This window comes from Rhinolophus hipposideros (genome assembly GCF_964194185.1).
Source record: "Rhinolophus hipposideros genome assembly, chromosome: 16".
Classification (NCBI taxonomy): Eukaryota; Metazoa; Chordata; class Mammalia; order Chiroptera; family Rhinolophidae; genus Rhinolophus; species Rhinolophus hipposideros.
The window spans coordinates 22229807-22248683 of NC_138062.1; the positions used below are offsets into that span (position 1 = coordinate 22229807).

Here is an 18877-nt window from a genome sequence, read left to right on the forward strand (position 1 = left end):
TTTCCTCTCATTGTTCCGTAGGTCCACTGGAAAGGAGTTTGCCCTAAAGATTATAGACAAAGCCAAGTGTTGTGGAAAGGTACAGTACACATAACTGCTTTGAAATGGAAAACCTTAGTGAGATGTTTATTGTGCTGAATGAATTTAAGTGGGGATTTGACAAGACCGGAACAAGAATAGACCTTTGATAATAATGGGGGAAACACTATCAAGCTTTTATTTTTCTGCTGCCATTTTTCAGAAACCTTAAGCCTAAAACAGTAAATGGACTTGATCTTGGTCCTAACTATCAAAAAACAACAACAAAAAAAAGTTCTCTTCTCTGGGAGATGCCTATTTCATAATCTAGCAACATACAAAAGGTTTATCAAGAGCTGTGAGGAATCTGAGACTTTACCCTATTTTCAGACTAGCAAATTAGCCTTCCAGCTTTATAGATTCTGGCAGAAGATACACGATTTCTGTGTCAGACACAAATCTCTATTATTCGAGGCACAGCAGTCAGCATGAGGTCCATGTTTGTACTGGTTGCCCGTAACTCCCCAATTCCATAGGAAGTGATCTGAAAGGCCCAGCTGGATACTGTGCACACAGTAGGTTTGTGTCACTTTGGAGGATCCCCAAGCTTACAAAACCCCCAATCTTATCAGGGGGCTGCTAGCAGCATACCTGCCCAACTTTTGCCCCAGAGGAGAACATTATTTTTATTCTCATGGCAGGAAACAAATCTGACCTCTGTCCCTGAAGGAGACCCTGTCTCTGTGTTCCGAGGATACTTTCTATACAGACACCCTAGAAAGGATAGTTTGTAACAAAAGATGTACAGAAACACCATGAAGAGGTAGTTGTCTCTTCAACCAGATGAGCCTCTTGCTTCTGTGGCACTCTCAAGCTGGAGCTGGGAAAAGATCAAAAGATGAAATGCTGTGAGAGTGCTGATATTTTAACTATGTTTGAGAAGATAAATATTCTGTAACAGTGACGACAGAGACCTTTCTAGATTCCTCTCTAGTAGCATAGCAGTTAAGAGAGCAGGCTCTAGAATTGATTGTCCAGCCCCAGAGCTACTAGCCACATGTGGCTACTGAGCACTTGAAATGCTAGTCTGGATTGAAATGTGCTGTTAGTGTGAAATATACAACAGATTTAAAGCCTGAGTCCTAAGAAAGATTATAAGATACCTCATTAATATCTTTTGTATTTGAATACAGGTTGAAATGACATTTTGGATATATTGGGTTAAATAAGTTAAATTACTAATTTTACCTGCTCTTTATATTTTTTTAATGTGGCTGTTAGAAAGTTTAGATTTGTATATGTGGATCGTAATTCTATTTCTGTCAAACAGTGCTGCTCTAGAGCTAGCTTATATAAAGTTTCTTCCTAACTCTGCCTCGTTTTGCTCTGTGACTTTGGAAAAATTACTTAACCCCTCTGTGCCTCTGTTTCTCCCTCTAAAAGTGTTTATTAGTAATATCTATGATATAAAATTATTGTGAGGATTAATTGCATTAAGGCAGGGAAAACATAGAAAATTACCAGCATGTAATAAGAATTTAACATGTTAACTGTTAATATGCCTGAGGAATTAAAAATTTATAATTAAGAAGACTTCCTATGATAATAGTGGTTTTATATTTATGGAGCTCCTAAATTGGTCTTCACTGGACATTAACAGAATTGTGTATTTTTAACAGAAAACTTAAAATATGATAGTAAAGTTTTAGAAAAATCTTCTCAGTTCCCCAGAACAGAAAATCCAAGAGGCAAAATTGTCATGTGCTTTTTCAAAACTAGACTGTAACAGCTAATAAAGCAAACTGTGAGAAATGTCCCTCTTTTCTTTGAATAAATAAGGTTTTTCTAAATTTTCTTTAAATCATTCTATGTGCTTTTACTTACTGTTCTGACAGTAGTGTGAAATTTTTCAATTGCAAAGTCCTTTTTCCATGTGTAAGTGTTGCTCTTGTCATCTGGCATTGTGTGATTTAAGTAGAGTGTGTCATAATTTGGGAAGCCAAGTTCTTAACAATTTTATTTTTTCAAAAAAGAAAAAAAATTGCTGTGGTAGGGATATCGTTTACCTGATTAAAATTTAAGCAGCTGTTTCACTAGTTGAAAAAAAAGGATCTTTCTATGCAAAACAATTCAGTCTCGTACAGTAAATGCTGAGGGAAAGGAGTAGTTCACTTCAAACATTGGATCTTATTTTTCTTTGTTATTTAAATGTCATTCTGTGTTTATAAGTCATGATCATATACTTATTTCCATCCTCATATTTGGTTTATTTGAACAAGTATTTCCACAATGACTATATAAAATTATAATTTCAAAACTTGATTTGTTCCAAATAAGTTGATTTTTCCCATTATCTTTTATTTTTAGAAAACAGTGGTGTAGGGAATTTGGTTTTTAAAACAAAATTTAGGAGGAGTCATTCAGCCACTATTTTAGGGTATTGTAGGTCACATCTGCTTTGTGCATTGTACACAGAAAATTAATGATACTGAAAATAATGTCTGCCATTTATTAAAATGTATTATCCATCCAGGCTTGGACATATAGGAACTTTGCACATTACTTTTAAAGATTTGCAAAACACAAGTACCAGTTTTACAGGTAAAGAATCAGAGATTCAGATTAAATAGTTTCCCACAAGTCACACGGAGGCAGAGCAGGGATTGGAGTTTTGGGCTAGTTGGTTACTCAGCCTGTACCTTGGCCAACAACCTACCCTCCTCCTGCTCCACATTCAATGTATTTGTTCATGGAGTAAGAACCCCGGGGAAAACAATTCTTAACCTCTCTGGTCTTTTGTTTGCTTTTCTGTAATATACATGAGCGTTGTTAGATACATTGACTCATTTACCTAAAATTGGATATGTGTGCAAGATACTGTGTTCAGAACAGGGTATTTTAACATATAAATTAGTACCAGTGCTGCAGAGTGTTATGGGAGTTCCGGAAAAGCATATGAGAGAGAAGTAGGTCATCAGTGAAGACACCATAGAGCAAGAAGCACTTGAGCTGGACCTGCAGCAATAGGTAGGCTTTCAGCAGGCAGCAATGAAAGAAAAGCCTTCCGGGTGGCCAGCACAGCCTGAGCAAAGGCCCACAGGACACAAAGCTTGTTGGCTTTCTCTAAGTAGACTATTGCAGGATCTGCCTTGGGAGCAGATTTATGGAGGTGTTGTGAAGACTATGGTGTTTGTAAATTTAAGAGTTCTTCCATATCTAATATTCTAAATAATATTCACCCTAAATAAGTATTTATTGAATTCGCACAGTGTCCGAAGCTCTGAGCATTCTCTTACGGTGTTTAGAAGTGGTCCTCCCTTCTCTTCCCAGTTTTGCATTCATTATCTATGTGTTACTGGCCCAGACAGGCTATATATCCTTATGTATGTTGGAGTAGTTTCCTGAGGCTATTGGAATAAATTACCACAAACTTGGTGGCTTACCACAACAGAAATTTATTCTCTCCAGTTCTGGAGGCTGGAAGTCTGAAATCCTCACTCCTTCTGGAGGCCCTAGGGGAGAACCTGTTCCTTGCTTCTCATTAAACTGCTTCTGGTGGCTGATGGTGTTCTTTTGACTTCTGTCCACATCACTCCAATCTCTGCCTCCATCTTCACATCACTTTCTCTTCTCTGTGTTTATTTTTCCTCTTCTGTCTGTGAAATCTCCCTCTTTATCTCATAAGGACAGTTGTGATGGCACCCAGATAGTACAGAGTTATCTCTTCCTTGCAGAATCCTTAATCACATCTGCAAAGACCCCTTTTCCAAATACAAGTTCCAGGGACTTGGTATCTTTGGGTGGCCATTATTCAATCTACTACATATCTTGACCACAGAAATCACATATAGTGATTTAAACATTTTGTCTTTCTGGCTGTATTGTCCTCTGTAATACTCACTGAGCAATGGAGATACGAGCTGTGCAGCAGGGATTGGCCAAGAGCAATGCATGAGGTGTTTACTCATTCACTGTAGCACTTCAGGACTCACTATGCTCCTTATTGGAGAACAAGGTAAACAAAAGCCTGCAGGAAAGCAGGGTGAGAGCTGTGGTTGGAACTCCCTCAGAGGGCATGAGAGCAAATAAGAGGAGTACTTAACCCAGCTAAGATTGAGCAGGGGAGGCTATTTAGAGGAGGTGAGATCTAATCTGGTTCTGAAAAATAAACAGTAGTTCACTAACAAGTGGGGAAAGAAAGTTCCAGACAGAGAAGCTACCTGTGAAAATGCCTAGAGGGCTAGATGGGAGGTGGGATAGAAGTGAATGGATGGATTCAGAGGCTATGGAGAAGGTAGACCTGGCAGGTGATGGATTGTCTGTCCTAGAGGATGAGGGAAGGAGGGTAGAGGGAGTTCCCATCTGCTTTGGGCAGCCAGGTTCACTCAATGAGACAGCACACAGGAGCAAAGACTGTTTTGTGGGACTGGGGAAGGTGGAGACAAGATGATTAGTTTGGTTTGGGAGAGTTGTTTATTCCCTAATCCACTCCTCTCCCTCCCTTCTTCCTTCCTTCCTCTTCTCCCTCCCTTCACTTTCACCTTCCCTCCCCCCTCCTCCCCTCCCCCACCACTCTCTTTTGTACGTTAAGAACCATCATAGCCAAAGACAAGGCAGTATCCTTTGCCAAGTCAGCAGTTTTCTTTGTCATTTACGCTCACATAGAACCATGGACTACTGCCATGAAATGATTCATATGTAAATTATTTGGACTCAGAATCGTGAATCACTTAACATAAATAATGGTAGATGATCGAATAATGTAAGTTCAGTGCATTTCAACACAAAAGTGATGTTCGTATTGTATTTAGAAATGTTTTCCTGGAAAATGTAATCTAGAGATTAGTTTTACATATTAGAAACAAAGATTATGTGCGGGTTGCATAAGAAATAGGAAGATAACATTTGTAAAGTTTTTTATGCACTGCTTTTGTTTTGCTTCCAGTGATGATTAGTTTAAAAAGCGGATTGTTTTCTTTGTAGACAATTATACAGGCGTTGTCAGAGGTTGGGAAACAAAGGCTAACAGCAGCTCCCACATCCCAACAACATTTGCTGTGTGCTTGGAATATTAGCCTTTGTCGAGCAGGAGACAGTAAGCTGAGATAATAAACAGTGGTGGAGAACTCAATATCTGAGAAGTAACACTGCTGGTGGTCTGGGGGAAGCTCTACAATACATCCCAGAAGACTTTCTGTTGTGCCATTATTGAAAAAGATAAGTTTGGGGAGATGTAGCCTTCTTAGGTGATGTAGAGATCTTTTAACTCCAATGTGAGAGAATTCTTGGAGGTTATTTTACCCACGTCACTCTAAGTTAGCAGCACAAACAGAGCCTCTTAACAGAGAGAGGTAAATCCAACCTGGGGGGACGTGAGGAGGGAGGAGAACGGAAGTGATAGATCCATTTAGCTTTAAAATAAAATGCCTCTTTTACTGCAGTGGTAGTAACGACTGTTGCCTTCACACAGAGTGAAGTAAATTCATTTGCTTGCCTTTACATGTTCACAAAAGTACATCTAATTCTGCTCTTCTGTGCGGTTAAGGATATACCGGCTACAGATGATGCGAAAGAAGTGAACACATGTGGAGTGTTGGCAGAGTCTTTGTGTCTGTGGCCACGAAGGGTTGGCTGTATAGTGGCTTCCTCGGGAGGGTCGAGGTGCCCACTGTCTGCTGCTCTGTGCTGGAAACAGGCAGGAGGCCCTGCCCCCAGCCTCCCAGCCGGGATGTGTTAGGGTCTGAGCACTGCCTTTCCTCTCAGTCCAAAGCAAGGCGAAGACTTCCCAACCCCCCTCATTAAGAGGTTCTTCCTTGGTGCCCTACTCAGGGTGAGGCGACCTCTCGTTCCTGTGTTTCCAAGGAATTAAATAGTTTCAGCTTTGCAGCTACCATTTGCATTATGAAAAATTCCACCTTGACTGTTATGGAAGCATTCCCGTTTGAACGGTGAGGTTGTGTCGTACAAGAAAGGTGGGCTTCCGTGTCCGACACCTCAGGATGGATCCCCCGCAAAGGGCTGTTCTAAGGCTCAAGTGTTAGCACGTGATGCCAGCACCTTGCACAGCACTGACACGTGGTGACTGGATTCCTAGTCAGAGTTGGTTGTTTCCTTTCCTCTGCCTCTGTTTAGCATTTGCACGGTCGTTTGCTGACATTTACTGAGTGATTGCTTGGACAAGTACAGGGCATGCGGTGCTCAAATAACATGGCCCAGCATGCACAGGAGCTTGCAACACATTTTCTCGGGATGTTATGTATTCATTTGTTATCATTTATATTTCCAACTGTTGTCAAAAAGCGTTTGAGATGGCGTGGAGTGAAAATACATCTATGCAGGGCTGCATGAAGTTAAGAGAGGAACCATAAGCAGGATCCTGAACGAGAGGCAATGCAGTTATCTTCCTATTGCAGTGGAACACGAAATTTAGTTTGGAAATTCATGATAGCAAAGGGACAGTAAGAGGGAGTGTGTGAGTGTGTGTGTGTGAGCGAGCGTGTGTGTGTATGGATATATAGATATGTGTGTTTTTCGGTAGCGAATGATGTCTCTTATAAGGTAAGTTTTATATAAAGCTGTATTTGAATACCTAAAATGTGTTAGAGGGCAATTGGTTCATTTTATAGACTACTCTAAATTCAGAATACTTCATTATTACCGTTAATTGGGATCAACAATGTGACATTATTGAAAGGTTTTCATGTCTCATGATAAAATAAAGCAATAGTTGTTCACGATTCATGGTTGGTGTATAGAGAATAATTTCTTAATTCTGTGAACACGCGTTTTGCTACAGTGTGGGTCCCAACTGTATGATTCACCAGGACTGATAATTAGGTGGTATTTTCAGAGGAGAAGTGATCAGAGTTGAAATGAGCATAGTGGTCCCCTTGGTACTGTATGATTCCCGATTTCTGAAATGTGGCATGATAAGGAACATCCTCTGGTGAATGGTTTCATACCCAGTCATAGAGGAAGAAAGTTTCTTTTTCATGAATTTAACCATAAAATTCAAATTCATATAGTAATGGTTTAAAAACAACAAAAAATTTTAATGCCTACATTGCTTGCCGTAAGCATGCCAAATTCCCTTACGTCGTCTTTGTTTTAGAGTAGACTGAAATGAAAAAGTGGTTCCCACTGAATTACAAAGCACAGTGCCTTGTGCCCAAGCTTTCATAGCGTCTTGACCTCAAGGTGTTGGAAGTAATGAAGAGACAAGAAGGCGGTAGGATTTTGGTGCCAGGGCAGCCCCACTGAGCCCTTTTGAGGGCTGTTTGGAAGGATGCCTGTTTCTTTTTGTTGGTGACAATGAGATGTCACACTGACTTGTCCTGTCCCTATGGAAACCAACTAGGCAAGGGTTTGGTGTGTCTGCACCAAGGGAAATTCTTCCTCTAGTATCAAATCTCCAGATGATGTTGTTCTCCAGGATAGAGCAGGGGGTTCCGTGGTTTCTGATCCACCTCTCGCAACCCTTTGTTTGGCAGGAACACCTGATCGAGAATGAAGTGTCAATCCTGCGCCGAGTGAAACATCCAAACATCATCATGCTGGTGGAGGAGATGGAAACAGCTACTGAGCTCTTTCTGGTGATGGAGTTGGTCAAAGTAAGAGGACGGAGAGATTTCAAGAGATTTCATTGGTGCCACATCCAAAGACTTACCGTGTTCTTGAAGGAAAAGTGTTTTGCTACCTTGAAACTTGATAATTATCAATTTCAATTGATAATTATCCTGTGTCATTTTTTTAATCTGCTCCAGGCCGATGAACCTTCGTTTGCTTCATGGGATTGCCACTGTTGATGTTTTGATATGTGTTGTGTCCTGTAGGGTGGAGATCTCTTTGATGCGATTACCTCTTCAACCAAGTACACTGAGAGAGATGGCAGTGCCATGGTGTACAACCTGGCCAGCGCCCTCAGGTATCTCCATGGCCTCAGCATCGTGCACAGAGACATCAAGCCCGAGAACCTCTTGGTACGTCATTTTGCTTTTTTCTGTTCCAACGCATGTCTCTCTCTCCCTTTAAAATGACATTTCAGAGTCCATACCAATCCTGCAATAAGGGACTGAGCGAGTTTAAACATAGAAAATCAGCTCGATGCAAGTCAGTGACCATAAAATATGAATGAATTTCTTGAATCGATCTGCATTCCTGCGTTTATTGTGTACCAGACATTAGAAAATGTGTTTTCACTTATCTTTTGATTAATGATGTTGACTCAAGAAAGGTGAGCAGGAAAATTATGAGGCAAAAAATTCTGAAGAATAAATTGGAGACAGAATTAGCAGCTTATAGGAGACAAGAAGAACATAAGCATTCATTTAGGTGCAGGACAGAACTTTGGAAAATCTAGTCCATTCATCTCAGCTTTACAGATACGGAAATTGAGACCCAGAGATGCTAATTTTTCTTGCTCAATAGTCTCACTTGCCCCACTGTTCTACAGAAGAAAGTCTTGTAACACTGTGGTACTCAGAGGGCTTCATGATCTGGTCCCAATCTACCTTTCCAACCTCCTCTCCTGTCACAACCTTTCCTCTCCCATCTGGCAAGCGTGGCAGTCACCTTCAAGCCACATTTAACACACCTCCATGGTGGCTTTAATAACTAAACCTAGCTTGCTAATTGGGCCCATCCTCTGGGCCCAAAGCATGTCTACATTGTAGAGGAATTTTAGAGAAACTGATTGGAGAGTTCTGCACACACACATCCTGCCAAACATACATAAGACAGTTGGTTTATCTAGTTCTACCTTGCGGGGCTGAGATATCGTCCTCATTACTGCTTGGGAGGTGAGGTTATGTGAGTCTCCTGGATTGTGTTACTCCCAACGCAGGTTTTCCCACCCCCAGTCGTTAGTTAAGACTTGACTTTATCAACAACATTGTACCTCATTTGCATATGTCCATACTGGTCTCTGTTTGCAATGTCCTGTCTCCTGGCAATGTGGCAGACACATTGATCTTGTAAGATAATGAGCAAAAGGCATGTCTTCTTTGACCTCACCCCTAGGCAGTCAGTTGTGGCCACCTCTGTTTCTGCTGTGCCTGTCATGGTGGGCTGGTTTTATCATTTACTTGTCTGCCTCCTTCTCTACGTTGTAAGCACCATTAGGGGCAAGGTTTATGTCTCAATTATCTTTATATCTTCAGTGCCTTGGACAGTGCCAAGTAATAACATAGTGGACACAGAGTAAATATTTGGTGATTGACCACTGACATTCACTCAGCTCGCTAGCAGTTGGCACTTGAGCATAAGTTTTTACAGCCTGCCTCATGCTTGCATTACACAAATAGTTGTTGAAAGTAAGCGTTGATGGACAGGCTTTGGGGCCATCCGGGGGACTTTCTGCTAATCCAGAGTATCCATTTTCCCCTTTCGGTAATACCACCTGATGTTTGCTGAGTGTCCATTTGAAAGTATGTGAGATTTTTCTTACTGTTTTCTGCCTGAGGGGGGTTATGTTTCATTTCTATATGTTCCTGTTAGGAAAACAAATATCCCTGCACTGTAAAACAGGATGTAGTATGGATTCAGTTTTATGAAATTGAAGGAGGAATGGAGACTGAGTTGTAAACTGGGCTTCAGGATGGAAGTGAGGACATAGTGTTCTCTCCACAAAACAGGCTTCTCGCCCATGATGACTTTGCAGTGTCCTTCAGGCCGAGGCTTCTCCACCACCTGACTGAGTTCAGCCAGGGCCTTCACAAGCAAAGGGGACAGGATTTTCCCCGGGTATGATCAGACACTGGGGTCAATGAGGACACCCCCTTGATTTCTCGGGCTCGCCATGGCCCCCCTCACGTGTGTGTGTGTGTGTGTGTGTTGTTATACAGTATTAATAACTGCAGTGACTTCAGTTATTATGCTCTCTGCCCATAACGGAGCCATAGGGCCCAAGAACCCTTGACCGCTGTGGAGCCTCCCTGCACGGCAGGTCTGATTGCTGGGCCCTGCGTGGAAGGAACCTGAGACGTTAGCGAACTTCCCTGTAAACCACGGAGTGTCCATTTCCCAGCTCATGGTCCCTGTCACCTTCCATTTCTTGTCTTTTCCACTCAGTTTTTAATGTATGTACAATCTCAGGATCTGCTACCTTATCCCTTTCTCTTGTTGTGCATCTGTGGGGAGATACTGTAGTGGGGATTGATGTCTCCAACATGAGGTGTCCCACAATATAACCAGGAAATTAGAATCAAGTTCTTCTTTTGTCTGACCTGCCCTAGATGCGTGTTTGCCCCTTCTCCATGACCTGCACCAACTCGTTGTGCTACCCAAAGGGGAGGAGAAGGAAAAAAATGATAAAATTGACGTCTGGATGAAGCTAATGTGTGAAATAGAAGGGCCCAGCGGGTCAGCCTTCAGAAACCTTTAGCAGCACGTATTTCAGTAAAAAATGTGTCTGCCATTGAAAACCTAACTAGACCGCTCAGCAGATTCTAGGTTTAGTCAGCAGCTTGGCGCTGGCCTAGCATGCTGAAGTGCTAAAGCACTGAAGCACTAAAAGGAAACACAGAGTGACTGTCAGCCTCTTCCTACTCTAAAAACAAATCCAGTGTTTAAACAGCAGAGCATTCAGACATCTGATTTGCATCCCCTTTTCTGGTAGCAGTGTTATAATTTAAAACCCTGCCACTGGAGATGTATGGGTCGCGGTGTCAGGGCGCACAGGGGTGGCCATTAACTCCGTGAGTTACAGCCTGGTGGTGCCCTGTCAGAGTTAACCATGAGAGAGCAGTGATAAATTCTGCTTTTCCAGGAGTTCTGGGGACAGGGGAGAGAAGAGGGTTGGTTTCTCATATCTGAAATCCTTCTAAATCATTACGTTGACATTTTATTTAGAGAACATGCAGCATTCACGTTGGATGTGGGATCTGCATTCCACACATTTTTTTTATTTCTGCATTCTGAGAGCAGTGTTTCACCGAGCGCCTCTCAGCGTGTGGTGGGGCATTTGAACACTGCAGAGCTGGGGTTGTCACCTTTGTGATTGTTGGAATCCACTCCGAATCCGTGTGTGAGTGCCCGCTGCCGTCAAAGTCCTGACAGGTCTACTCACTGGCTTTCAGACCAGACTTTGTCATGGGACACTGCAGTGGGATGGGAATGGTTTGGGTTGGAATGCTCACTGGGCCATCGGCTGGTAACTAGAGTGCTCATTGCCTCGTTTTCCTCACCTGTGAAGTGGACGCAACAGTTCTCTTCCAGAGTGCCCAGTGAGGTGACTGTAGAAGTCCAGTGAGGTAATATCTGGGCAAATATTGTTATCTCCCAAGTCCTGTGAGAATGTCAGTTACTGGGGAGGACTGAACTATCTGCCAGAACAGAAGGCCTTCGGCGTCCCTATGCATTTATTCACCTTTCTTAAAATCAGTCTCTTAAAGCAATGCCATTCAGAAATGTGTGTGTGTGTGTGTGTGTGTGTATTTGTAGAAAGGTAGACAATTTTTCCCCTGCTTTGAAGAGAATCTCCAACTGAGATTTGAAATTTACTCATATTATCTTTCACATATTTTCCCCTGTCTAGCACTGGGGGGAGAATCAGATAAAATATTATTTTAGGCTTGTCTGCCCCATATGATACTTCCCGTTTGATGTTTAGCCAAGGAGTACCACTTGCTCCAACATAACTCAGCGATTATAGACTGTTCAGTCCCTTTCTATTTATGCTCCTGCATCTGACTCTGAATTCCATATAGGGGATGTGAAAAACGGGACTTCTGGGACTTCTGAGTGTCTGACAACAACCCTTAAATACCCCTAGGCATCCCTAAATTGAATGTCTAAAATAAACACTATTTTTCAAAAAGGTACCTAATGAGTGTATTTTAAAGTTATAAAAACAAAATAACAGGGACATTAATAAAATTTTTTTTACTCTTATGATATATTTAGAATTATAATGTTGCTTATAATGTTCTTATCACTGCAATTACTTAGGGAATTTCTTTCTAACGTCTGGGTTTCAGTAAATGCGTCATAAATTCTAACTGTAATTTGCTGTATTGGATAGTTTTCGTTAATGTTTACATTAAACATAATGGATGGAAAGTAGTGCTAAGACTTAAGCGTGACTACAAGGCTGGTTTCTGTTGCTTTAGGCTAAATTATTAGTAGCTTTGATATGCCCCTGCTGAGTTGTGGGCTGGCTCAGAATGACAGATATCTGTGAGGGACTTGAAATCCTCACCCTTACTCCTGTGAAACTCGAAAATCAGAAAGTTGTGTGCTGGACATGGAAGCAGTTATTGAAATACTGAGGTGAAAAATATTCTTCTTAAACTGATGAGGGCATCACAGGTAAAGAAGGTATTTTAGCGTCATCCTTTTTTAAATGCCTGTAAAGACTGGGATCATTACCATGGGGGAGTTCTGAGGTCCTTGATGTTTTTTATTGATGACAGTATAAATCACACCCCTCAAGTATCAGACTAATGGATGACATTGTTAACAGGCTTATCTTGAAAAAACATAATTTTCTAAATTTTTCACCTCCTGTAGCGAGTTGTGATTTAAGTGAAGATCTGGTTCAGTTCAGAGTAAAATAATGAGGAAAAGCAAACTAAGTAAGTTTAAAGTATAAAAATAGAGATATTACATGAGTTCAGATTAGGTCGCTGCCATTATTTTCTGAAATTCAGTGTTTCCAAAATGGCCATCCAAGAGACGAATAGAAAAAAACCGTTTAACATTACAGTCAAATTTAAATTATGCTCTCATACACAATTGATTGCTTCCAAAACCATCCATTTAGAACATAACTTTCAGACTTTTATTCTGTAAGGCAAATTTGCATATATCTAAAATTAATTTTTCCTAATTATGGAACCAATACATGTTCATTGGAAACATTTTGGAAACTACTGAAAAGTATAAAGAAGGAAGTTAACATAATCCTCACGGTGAACACCTAGAGATAAAGCTAACGTTTTGGTGTATTATAATACATAACTTTGAATATTCCTTTTTATTTTATGTAACATAGTAAATATTGTCCACATGATTACTATATCTTTGAAATGTGCTTATCAGTGACTGTATAGAGTTTTATTACAAAGATGTACCATGGGTTATGAAGTCATTGCCCTGTTAGCCATTTGTATTGCTTCCTGTTTTTAAAAAGAGGAATTTGTGCATAACCTTTGAGCGCATCTCTATTCCCTTATGGTTGGTTCTTAGCAGTCTTACTGGATCAAAAGTTATAAATGATATTAAGAAATGGACGCATTGCTGAAGTGCTTTCTAGAAACGTTGCTTCAATTTAAGTAAAAACATTCGCATTTTCACCAGCATCCTTAAATCTTTTCCAGTGTGATTATCTGATCTAATCAGCCAGACTTTCCAGGAAAGGAGAGGAACGTTCATTGAGCCCAGATCTGAGTTTGGTCTCATTTCACCTTCACACGAACCCCATTTCATTTGATTTCACAGATGAGGAAAAGTGGTCAGAGAGGGTGAGTGACTTTCGAAGGTCACACAACCAGGAAACAAAGGGAGTGGTTAGTTATTCAGATTCAGGCAGTCTGATCCCAAAGTTCATTTTCTTTCTAACCTTCTAAGATTTTTCTCTTCTGTAATACTTGTATTCATCATTGGCTGTCCAGAAAACAAGTCCTGATTTTATTTTCTAAACTAAACATGGAAGTCTCTTGGAGAACGCCTAGTGCTTTAGCGAGCAGTTAATCAACACCATTTCTGAGGCTCTCCAGGACCTCAGACGGTAAGCTCGCAATGCAGGTCAGTTTCCTGTTTCCAGGTCTACAGGCCTCTCAAGCCACATCAGGTAAGCCACTGCCCACATCCCTCCGCTGCTGTGGAGGCGTGCACACCTGTTCATTATACTCCTATGTAAGAAATCTGTTGCAGAAGTAGAAAATACTGTCTTTCTCAAATTCCACACAATGATGCAAAATCTCTGAAGAGAAAAATTAGAGCTTTAAAGCATCAAAGATAAATTATGGTGTTCTTATCACAAGGAGAGATTTCTTTTGAGTTTATGAGTAAATCTATCTGTGTCATTTCTGCCTAATAATTCCAAGGGACCTCTTGGAATCACTGAGGACAAAAACAACTTCTGATGATTGGTTGGTTTCTGTTCCAGGTGTGTGAATATCCTGATGGAACCAAATCTTTGAAACTGGGAGACTTTGGGTTGGCCACGGTGGTGGAAGGTCCCTTATACACAGTCTGCGGCACCCCAACTTACGTGGCTCCAGAAATCATTGCTGAAACCGGGTACGGCTTCTGACAATGTTGGTTAGTGCTTGAACTTGGGTGGGAAAAGATGTGTGTGCTCCTATTGCTTTGTATTCAGATGCCTCCTGGGAAGGTGGAGGGCCGGAGAGACTGTCGCACCATGACTTTGATCTCAGGAAGGAGAGTGTGTGCTTCTATGTTCAAGAGCACTGGGCCTGGACTTTTGTCCCAAGGCTGGTCTTGGAACTATGGCAGAAATCCCTATATTGTGGTTAGATTGGGAGAAAAGCAGATGCCTTTGTCCAAAGGCCAATTAATTCCTCTATACGAAATGAGCAGTTTGATACCGAAAAAAACCCTTTTCCTGACAAAGGTAAGTACCCCGGTAATGTGGAGGGTCCTGGGAGTAATATCGTTATTTCCCCCCTTCCACCCACTGTTTCCCTAGCTATGGCCTGAAGGTGGACATTTGGGCAGCAGGCGTGATCACGTACATACTTCTCTGTGGATTCCCACCATTCCGAAGGTCAGTGGCTCATCGAGTGACAATATTTGAATTGTAAACTCTCTCCCTCTGGTCAGGAAGCAGACATCTTACTTCTGGCAATCAGGACCAGAAACTGTTTAATAAAAATGTCAGTTAAATATTATATAAACATGTCTGTCACTTTTCATCTTAATTTACAACCTACAAATGTATATTCCCTGAATATACACATTCTCTTATCCCACATTTCTGATAAGAAGCCAAGGCCTTCGTTTTGTGTATGGTCCTCTGAGTTGCATGGAGTCATTCTTCTGTAAAACATGTTCATTGTCCAGTGTGTACACTTGCCATCCTCAGTCGTTTCCAAGGGGAAATAAAGGAGAATTAAAGATGCTTGTGAAGCATTCTGATCTTCTAGGTAAACCTTTTTCTGATTTTTAGTAGTTATCTCTCCTGCTTAATTTGGGAACAGTTTCTTAACTCACTTTTCAAAGCATTCAACCTAGAAAATGGGAAATTCTTTTTAAATTCATTTTATTCATTCACATAATATTTAATTAAGTAGAACTACAAGTGCTTTTAGCATAGATAGGCCTGGGAACAAAAAGATTGACCGCTGGCAGTCATGCACCTCACCTGATGGGAGCAGAGGTGGCCACACATGGGGTCAGGGTGTGTCACGAAGGACACACCGCACATTTACTTGTTGCCTCAACAGTTCGTGTACTTGGGGTGAGTGAGGGGCTTCGGCCATAGTGTCTCTTTGGATCAGTACCATCTCCCTGTTTGGAGCAGATGAATGGCTTTGAAGCAGAAATTCATCGAATGATGCATGTTTGATGTTCTGAGTTTTCTTGAGCGCTCTTTTCATTTTAATCTTTTGCTCACTTGACAACTGTTTGTTGAGTAGCTAAGCTGCGGTGTGCCAGGCATGAGTCCTGGACATCAAATGATAAAACATACTGTTTTCATTCATGGTATTTATAGCGTAGTATTAGGTCAGCAAGTGGAAAATAGGTTCATTTTACCCCTGTACCAACATTTGATTATGAAAACTTTCACGTGTACAGAAAAGTTGAAAGTTTTGTCTTTTCAGAGTTATCAATATTCTGGTTGGTTGCATGTTTTTACTGACTTTACAGTAAACACAAGAGTGACTCAGAGATGCCAGTCTCCGCTTTTGAGAGTCTTATGGTATAAAGACACACATCACAAGAATATTGATCAAGAAAAATAAAATGAGCATGAGCGCATCCTCAGCTGAGGACTGGAAATCACAAACATTTAATGAAAGATACAGCAAATAGGTTAAGACCTTGTCCTTGTGGTATGGGTTAGGTTACTGTAAGGTGGAAAGCTCTTTTGGTCTGGTCATCAACATCATGGTAGTCCATCAAGGTCATTGCCTAGGTAGGTTACACAAACTATAGAATTAGTGCACTTCTAAATTATGGAATCAGTTAGCATTTCTACCCCCTAAAGTTGGGGCTCTCCGCTGGTTCTGTGGATCAGTTTGGTGGGTCTTTTCATCTGGGCTGGCTCAGTGGGGGGTTGATGGTCCAGTGTGCCTCACTCACATGCCTGTAGTTGGCTCAGTGTCAGCTGGAACAACAGATATGGCTTGGCCATGTGCCTTTCAGCCTCCAGTGGGCTAGTCTGGGTTTCGCATGATGGTAAATACAGGATTCCCAAAAGCATCCAGAGAGAGAGAGAGCAAGTCCCTTTGCTCGAGCACTTTCCAAGTCTACCCTTGCCTTCCCTTTGTTGATTGATGTCCCATTGACCAAATGAAGTCAAATCGCTAAGCCTAGAGTAAATGTGGGAGAAGAGTAGATACACACGTAGAAGAAGAATTCGTGGCCATTTTTTCAACCACCCTGTGCCATGGCGGGTTTCAGTGATAACCTGTTTTGGGAGCTAGTCAAACATAGAGGGTAGTGTGTTTTGATAGCTGTTGATCTTGCGGCCAGTTACAGCAAAGTTCCCCTCGTGGTTAGCCCAAGTTGAGATCAGTTGGAAAGGGGTATCAGGGATCAATTGTAGAGGAAGATGTACTCACAACTCCCTCTAGTGTTCCCACTTGCCCGTGCAGCCTCTGAGTTTTTTCTTTGACTTTGCTTTTTACTTTTTAGCAAAAGTGAGTCAGATTGAACAAGTATGTATTTATCGTGACTTGTTATCCAATAGACAGCTTCTTTGTGGGATCTGGAGATAAGCCTGGCTAATCAAGAGCAGTAAAGCTACATTTTGAAATCTACTGCCCTTATGTGTGATATTTAGAAGCTGGTCCTACACCTCCAGGTAGCTTACTTCTGATATTTATGAAAATTCTTTTCCCTCTTTCATATATTGTCACGAAAGAGAATCTGTCATGTTAAATACCATTTACAGAAGCATCTTCACAGCACAGAGACATTCTGGAGAGATTTCAAAACCTACTATAATGTAAAAATATATATAGCAAATTATGGAAATGGTACTTTAAATAATGATAAAGGGTATAACATAGATTATCTGTAAAATTTGTACCTAAAATGAAGGTCCTTCAAACAGATATTGCAAAACACTTTTTTCATTTTATACAAAAAAATGGTTTTAACGCAAAGCTTTTTAATTGACATTGTTCCTTCTGTAAAGAAGTTTCAGCTTCTTTACTTCTAATATCGTTTTTCTTCTATTAGGCTTTGGTCTTAGCTTGCCACATATTCCCCCTTCAGTCTTTTCAACATCATATTCATAGTTGCTAAGAAGGATATTGGTTTTCCAGAGGCAACCATTTTAACTGTTGCCTAAGCATGTATGTTCTTAGGGCCACTGACGAAAAAGTATGCATGACTTGACTGAGATTTTTGGTGTTTCTCTTAAACACACATACACACACACACACACACACACATATCCCATAAATGAAATATTTGATTATCATTTGTAAAATAATTTATAATTTCAGGTTACTTTGCCTGACTTTTACCTTGCCTTGATTTATCATTTAAAAGAGAGAGTGTCTGAGGTTTTTCTTCATGGACATTTTTAGCCTTACAGCACCTTGATCCAGAGGCTATATTGTTTAAAAAAAAAAAAAAAAGTGTCCTGAAGCATCGCAGCCAGATTGTAGAGTATAAAAGTGTTAATAAATCCAGTGTAGATTTAATCAGAGTGGCTTTTCTTTGACTACTAAGAAGGGTAAATTAGCTTTAGCTTTCTGTTGTTTTTAGGGCATGGCAGCCTAAAACTCTCTGGCGGTTCACAGCATGGATCCTTTGGGGGGATTCTACTTGCCAGGGCATCCTAGGGTTTTATTTGTTGATTCAGGCTGTTTTACCAAGAACCAAAATGAATGCTGTAGACTCACTTCCAACTTTTTAGCTGTTCATTAAGAATAAAAACCATATATATTAACAAAATATAAGCTATGAGATTCCAGAAAAGAACAATAAAAGGGAGATGAGTGGAGTAATAAATAGAGAGGGGCGGCTAAAAGGAAGCAGTTCTAGAAATAGGTGATTTATTTTGTATTTTCTAACATTGTCTCCTGGGGTCCTCAGTTTTTCTAAAGATTTCTGTAAAATCTCATGTGTTCTTAGGTGTGTCTTTCACTCATTTGGAAGGACAGTTAAGCAGAGTTCCATCAGTAGGGAAATAACAGTGAAAAGGAAAGAAAACATTTAGACATCTAGAAAGAAATGGTTTATATACACTCAAAGCACACCACTTTTCAGGAGGCGGGTGGGGATCACTCGCCTGCCTGGTTATCTGGTTATCTGACTTTTATCGGACCTGCTTTTCAGTACACCTCTTGACCCAGACTCCATGGACCAGCAGGTGTGGATTCAGCTGGGCTTGGGTAGATGTCATGGATATTCACAGATCTCCTAAACTCTTTCTCGTAGAACAGGTATGAGGCCGCCATTCATCACACTGCCTCAGAATTTGTCTCTAGACACTGCCCTAAATGACCTTTTCCTAGGGACAGTACACTTGTCCTTGGCCTGCACTGGGAAGGCGGATAGCCTGGTCAGGCTCGTACGCAGAAGGCTGGGTCCCCGGGAGCAGCCTGAGCAATAGGTAGGAAACTTCAAGAGGGATGTTGTGCACTTGCCAGGTGAGACTGAATTTCCACTCCTAGGTGATCTTGACTCCAACAGTCCATCCTGAGCTTTCTAGTAGAGC

General features: G+C 41.0%; 1 protein-coding gene across 8 annotated transcripts in view; it reads left to right on the top strand.

Annotated features, from left to right (window-relative positions):
• Window positions 1–18877, top strand: part of DCLK2 (doublecortin like kinase 2) — a 134425-nt gene that overhangs the window by 106216 nt on the left and 9332 nt on the right. For all 8 annotated transcript variants that reach the window (XR_013995044.1, XR_013995045.1, XR_013995046.1 and 5 more), the window contains 5 exons: window positions 22–79; window positions 7509–7628; window positions 7851–7997; window positions 14126–14259; window positions 14669–14746. Coding sequence is in view for 4 of the 8 variants with exons in the window: in XM_081075614.1 (XP_080931740.1) it covers window positions 22–79; window positions 7509–7628; window positions 7851–7997; window positions 14126–14259; window positions 14669–14746 (537 nt within the window). In the remaining 4 variants the exon portion in view is untranslated. The remainder of the gene's footprint in view (window positions 1–21; window positions 80–7508; window positions 7629–7850; window positions 7998–14125; window positions 14260–14668; window positions 14747–18877) is intronic.